The following is a 6,000-nucleotide window of genomic DNA, read 5'->3' as shown; positions in this document are numbered from 1 at the left end:
AGGTTGCCTTTGATGATGGGGGCTGTGACCACACTCTTGCCCTTCATTGGCTGGCTAATCACAGAGAGAGGAACTGTGATTCTGGTAGGCAGCTTCCCCTACAAAGAAAACAATTAGCTTGTGGAAAAGAAGGAGATACAACAAAACAGACACCTCTAACCCTCAATCCCCCAAGGGTCCCAATATTCTTGTAAACCAAACCCAAATAACTCCAATAAACTGGCTTATAACAAGTTATATGTCACTAGTTCTACTACCTAAAGAGCAGCAACTGTCTGTCATGTGGGGCTCAAGCTTCTTAAGACAAGCTATGTCTTAAGGCTCAGAAGGGACTTTAGATTTAGAGCTAAGGGAATTGGGGAGGGGGAGGGAGAGGGAAAGGGGGAAGGAAGAGAGAGGGAGGGAGGGAGAAAAAGAGAGAGACTGACCCTCAATTCAGTCTTCCTACCTCAGCTTCTCCAGTGCTAGGACTACAGGCATGCACTACACAGTCAGCTAACAGCCTGGGACTTTTAAACAATGCTGGCAACTCCATTTTGTGTTATGTGTGTAACCAGAAGCCTTTGGGGACAAAGGGTGCAAGAGTATAGTTTCAATATGAAATGTCCCCCACTGGCTCATACACTGACTGTTGGTAAGACTAATCTGAAAAACTATAGACACTTTCAGGAAAGGTGAGGCCTAGCTGGAGGAGGTAGCCAGGAGTGTGATCCTTAAGGGCTAGCTTGATCCCTCAGTTGCTGCTTCACTGGATGCTTGCTCTCATGAGCTGAGTAGCCTCTGAGACATGCTCCTACTGCTATCATTCTCTGCCTCATCCCTGGCCCACAATCAACAGAGCAAAAGTCTGGGGCTGAAACCTCTGTGACCATGACCTAAATTCATCTCCCTAAGTTGTTTATGACAGGACTTTGACACAGCAATATAAAATCTGACAGAGCATTCTTTTTTTTTTTTTTTTGGTTTTTCGAGACAGGGTTTCTCTATGTAGCCCTGGCTGTCCTGGAACTCACTCCGTAGACCAAGCTAGCCTTGAACTCAGAAATCCACCTGCCTCTGCCTCCCAAGTGCTGGGATTAAAGGCATGTGCTACCACTGCCCGGCTCAGAACATAATTCTTAAAAATGATTTCTTTTTAGATTTCATGTTTAAGTATTTTACGTGTATGTGTGTATGTGCATGATACATGTGCCTAATGCCAATGAAAGTTACAAGAGGGCACTGAATCTACTGGAACTTTAGTCATAAATGGTTATGAGCCACTACGGGGATGCTGGGTCCTCTGGATATAATTCTTTATATACTGCTGGAATTGTATGAAGTTTTCTACCAAGATTCATAAAGGATGCTGGTCTATAGCTTTTCTTTATTACAATGTCTATATCTGGTTCTGGTGTGAAAAGGATGCTGACCTCACAGACAAATTAGGTGATTCTACTACTTCTACAAAAAAAATTTAGACTATTGTGATATTACTTGTTTCATAAGCATTTGGTAGAATCAGCCATGAAAACTCTTGACTAGCTATATTTCCTATAATAAGTATTAGCTCAATTTGTAAGAAATAAGTCAACTGAAATGACCCACTTCTTCCTTATGTGACTTTTCATTTTGTATTTATCATGGAAACAAACAACTCTGTACCTGAACCACAAAGTGTGTACTGATCTGGCAGTCCCGATCCTGAGCCACTTGGACTGGTGAATCCTATTTGTCTGGGTGTCTATAATACATGATATAGTGCTAGACACTCAGCAACTATATGGTGAGGAAAGACAGAGGCCCTCTAGTGTTAAACAGAAAATAGGCAGCACCCCAGTGGAATGCAGGCTCACCTGGGCAGGCAGCAGGACAATCTGATAAAAACAAGTCACATTTCTCCAGAGATAAGGAAGGTTAGTTAGGGGACACTAATAACATACTTTGTCAAGTGGAAAAAAAAAAAAAATCTAACCCCAAAGTTAATAAGGTCCAAGAAGAAAAAGAGACACGGAGAGAATGTGTCTATATGTGGGGGTGCAGAGGCCCAACAGCCAGGGCATTGGAGGAAAGAAAGAGCCACTATACCCTTAGGTGCCTAGCTTCTGACGTTTGGTTAGTAATAAAGGTTAATATATTTTCATCCTTGCCTAAAAAGGTACATGTACAAAACCTTGAAAGTATTAAAATACTGATAAAAGTAGTCAAGAGAATACTAAATACAGGAGAGCAAAGTGGGCTTGGTGACAATCCTAGAACTCAGGAAGCTAAGGGGCTCTGATCCATGTAAAGCTCATGTCAGCCAGGAACATAGCAAAATCACCAAGAAAGGAAAAACAAACAAAACACAAACCTAAGGTAAGATAGAAGGAAATTATTTTCCCCTGTAGTAGTACAGCTAAAGTAGGCAACCACACTACCACTGAGCTACTTTACCCTATACTTCTGATATTGTTCTTTGTTTTTGGTTTTTTCTTTGGAGGGGGAGAAGGATATCAAGACAGGGTTTTCTCTGTGCATCTTTGGCTATCCTGAAACTAATTCTGTAGACCAGGATGGCATCAGACTCAAGAGATCCACCTGTCTCTGCCTTCCATATGCTGGGAAATTAAAGGTGTACAACACCACTGCCTGATTCTTTGTAATCTTTATGGATAAATATATATGCTACACTTTTATAAATTGCATTCCAAAAATAATAGCCTAAATCTATAAGTCAAATGGAGTGATACGAAGAGTTCTCAGGGACTGAACCTAAACAACTTTCTCAAGCCAGCCTTAGCGATACACACCTGCAATCCCAACACTTGATGGACTGAGACAGAAGAAGCAATGAATAAGGAGCAAGACTCAAGACCAGCTTAGACACATAGCAAATTCTATGCCAGCCTGGGCAATATAGCAATACCCTGTTGTCCTGGTTCATTTTATACCAACTTAACAGAAACTAATTATCATCTCAAAGGAGAGAACCTCATCTGAGAAAAATGCCTGCAAAGATCCAGCTGTAAAACATTGTCTTAATTATTGATAGGGAGGCCCCAGTCCATTTTGGGTGGTTCCACCCCTGGGCTGGTGGTTCTGGGATCTAAAGAAAGCAGGTTAAGCAAGCCAGTAAGCAGCACCTTTCCATAGCCTCTAGGGTCCTCTCCTGTTTGAATTCCTGTCCCAGCTTCCTTCAATTATGAATAGAAATGTGGAAGTGTAAACTAAATAAAATAAACCCTGTGCTTCCCCAAGTTGCTTTTGTTCGTGGTGTTTCACCACAGCAAAAGAACCCCTAAGTAAGGCACCCGTCTCCTCCCAGAAAATAGTTTCTTGAGCAGAGGGCTAAAATCTTTACCATCAACATTACTCACAGACTGGGATGTGGACACAACTGTAGTGTTAACAGGGACCTGTCGCACAGTGGGGGCTCCAGTCCCGATGCTGATGGGGGTGCTTGTTGCCCCAGAAGCCACAGCCACAGTCTTAGACACAGTGGCATTTATACTGGGTAAGGACACTGTTGAAGAATGGACAGTTCCAGACCCACCAGCAACAGAAGCTCCTTGCTTTGCATGTGCTGCAACAGTAATGGTTTGGCCTGCTTTAGGAGGCATCACTCCCAGCCCCTGCACAATGCGGATGGTAGCAGCGGGTTTTGCTTCTGAAGAGGCCACTGTGTTCTTTCCCTTCTGATCTGCCACACTCACACCAAGAGCTGGCATCAAACGAAAAGCTGAATTCGAAGTTTCTGTTGGCTTGAGATCAGGAGTTACTTTGACCACAGTAGTACCAGCTGGAGCTGATGAAGGAACACTGGCCGAAGGTGCCTTGGCAGGGCTGTCAGCTGCGTGGACAGGGTTAGAAGTAACATGCAAGGTAGCAGAGATGCCTTTGCCTGCAGTGCCACTTCCTGCCCCAAAGAGGTCCTGAGTCAGTTTGACTGTGGTAACCTGAGACTTGGCCAATGTGGCCATCATGTCTGGAGTGATTCTCAAAACCGTCTGGCCCTTGGCATCCGTGGTGATGGAAGAAGGTGGCAGGCGCAGTACATCCTTACCCTGGATGCGGAAGTTTGTGGCTGTGAGTGGAATGCTGTTGCCTGTCTGGGGCTTCACACCAAGCTGTCCAGTGATTGACACCTAGATGGGAAAACAGTACAAAGAGGAGATCCACAGCTCTAAGCTGGTCATGCGGTAGGATTAAGCAAACATCTACTCATGGGTATACACTTCATGCATCTTTAATGTTTTAATTTGAAGAATGATAAACACAAACAAAAGTAAAAAAAAATGATATTCCCTGTACCCAGCTTCAAATATCATGACTTTGTCAATCTGTCCTTTTCCTGGCTTTAGGAAGCAATGGACGAGATTGAGCTGGAATTTTGGCAGTTACCAGCAGCAGCATGGGTAATACTTGAGTCTTAATAAAGCAGGCATGCTGGGTGGTGGTGGCGCACGCCTTTAATCCCAGCACTTGGGAGGCAGAGGCGGGTGGCTTTCTGAGTTTGAGGCCAGCCTGGTCTACAGAGTGAGCTCCAGGATAGCCAGAGTTATACGGAGAAACCCTGTCTCGAAAAACCAAAAAAAAAAAAAAAAACCCAAAAAACAAGTACAAACAATACCGGCCATTAAAAAGAATCCATCAAATATGATTGCTTCATGATTCACCTGCACACAACACTCCAATCCAAACTCTATGCCATCTTCGGTAGTAAAATTTCTTTTTAAATTACTCACTTTATTTATTTATTTCTGATTCCTCACCTGCCATTCCCTTTAATGATCCATATCCTGGTCCTAGTCATATCTACTTAACAGCCACACAGCCACACACAGTGATAAGTTTCATCAATACTTTGTAGCATAGCCCACCCAGGTGCTGCCCAATCTGCAGAAATACACTAATCTCTGTGTCCCCGATTGTCCACACTCCAACTTGATCCCCTTCTCGTAAATAATAACACTATACCTACCCATTCCATCCATAACCCACAGGAAGGATTTTTTTAGATTCACATTCAAGCTACCAGCAAACCACACAAGCTACATTCACTTCTTCCCACCTCTGACAAACGCCCTCCATACCTCTCCCCTGGCCTGCTGCTCTACAGTGTCCTTGGTTTTACTCTTGTTCCCCCAAGTGCACTGTATCCAGTAGCTAGGGATTAATCACAAACCAGATCCACAACCTGCCTGTGAGTAACCATCACAAATGCACTGCTTGTGCACAAACTGTAACCAGTGACTTGGTGTGACACTCGCCCATAGTGTTTCTGATGTAAGACACTTACTGTGCAGGTCTACACAGAAAATATCCTATCTTCACGTCACCATCATGTGGCACAACAGCTTCATTCATCTCCTTCAAATCTCACCTCCTTGGTGAAGTCACTTCTCATCATCATGGCTAAAATACCACATGATACTCAATCTTCCCCATTATCTCCCTCTCCTATGCCATGTGAGCTCCACAAAGGGGTTTAGTCTACCTAACACATGCCTAAATTCCCCAAAGACAATATGTGACTGTTGAATGAAATGTTGTTTTGTCATCGTGTTGCTCTACTTCTTCCTCTACACAATGGCGTAATAGCAACACCTACCCACAGTGCCAGGACTGACGGCTAACATCTATAAACCGCACAGTGGGGTGAAGGACATGAGAGGTGAGGGAGGCTCTAGTCCTAGATATCAACTGGCTTCACAATTTTTCTTTACACTGAGCCAGGGTTTCTTCTGTGTGGCCCTAACTGTCTTGGAAATCACTCTGTACACCAGGCTGGCCTCAAACTCAGAGATCCACCTACCTCTGGCTTCCAAGTACTTAAAAGCACATGTCACCACTGCCCGGTGGCTTCACAAATGCAAAGATTATACTTACATATTCACAGTGAAGGAAAAAAACAAATATATACTCCACCTTTACAAATGACAAACTGAAAACCCTGTAGTAAAATATGCCATGGGAGCTAACTGCATAAACCCAGGGAAACTGAAACATAACCCCAGGGGCTGGTGAGATGGCTCAGCA

The 6,000-nt window shown here is 43.7% G+C and overlaps 1 protein-coding gene across 1 annotated transcript in view; it reads right to left on the bottom strand.

Moving 5' to 3' along the window:
- Nucleotides 1–2: 2 nt before the first annotated feature.
- The window catches only part of Nfrkb (nuclear factor related to kappaB binding protein), a gene marked incomplete at its 3' end in the record, with an annotated part of 30,772 nt that continues 24,774 nt past the window's right edge, over nt 3–6,000 (bottom strand). The window contains exons 24-25 of the mRNA XM_031344371.1: nt 3,339–4,106; nt 3–98 (exon numbers count right to left, since the gene is read on the bottom strand). Coding sequence (XP_031200231.1) covers nt 3–98; nt 3,339–4,106 — 864 coding nt within the window. The remainder of the gene's footprint in view (nt 99–3,338; nt 4,107–6,000) is intronic.

This window comes from Mastomys coucha, unplaced genomic scaffold (assembly GCF_008632895.1).
Source record: "Mastomys coucha isolate ucsf_1 unplaced genomic scaffold, UCSF_Mcou_1 pScaffold23, whole genome shotgun sequence".
NCBI classification, from domain to species: Eukaryota; Metazoa; Chordata; class Mammalia; order Rodentia; family Muridae; genus Mastomys; species Mastomys coucha.
Note: the sequence above shows the minus strand (reverse complement) of the source record. Positions and strands in the feature narration are given on the sequence as shown.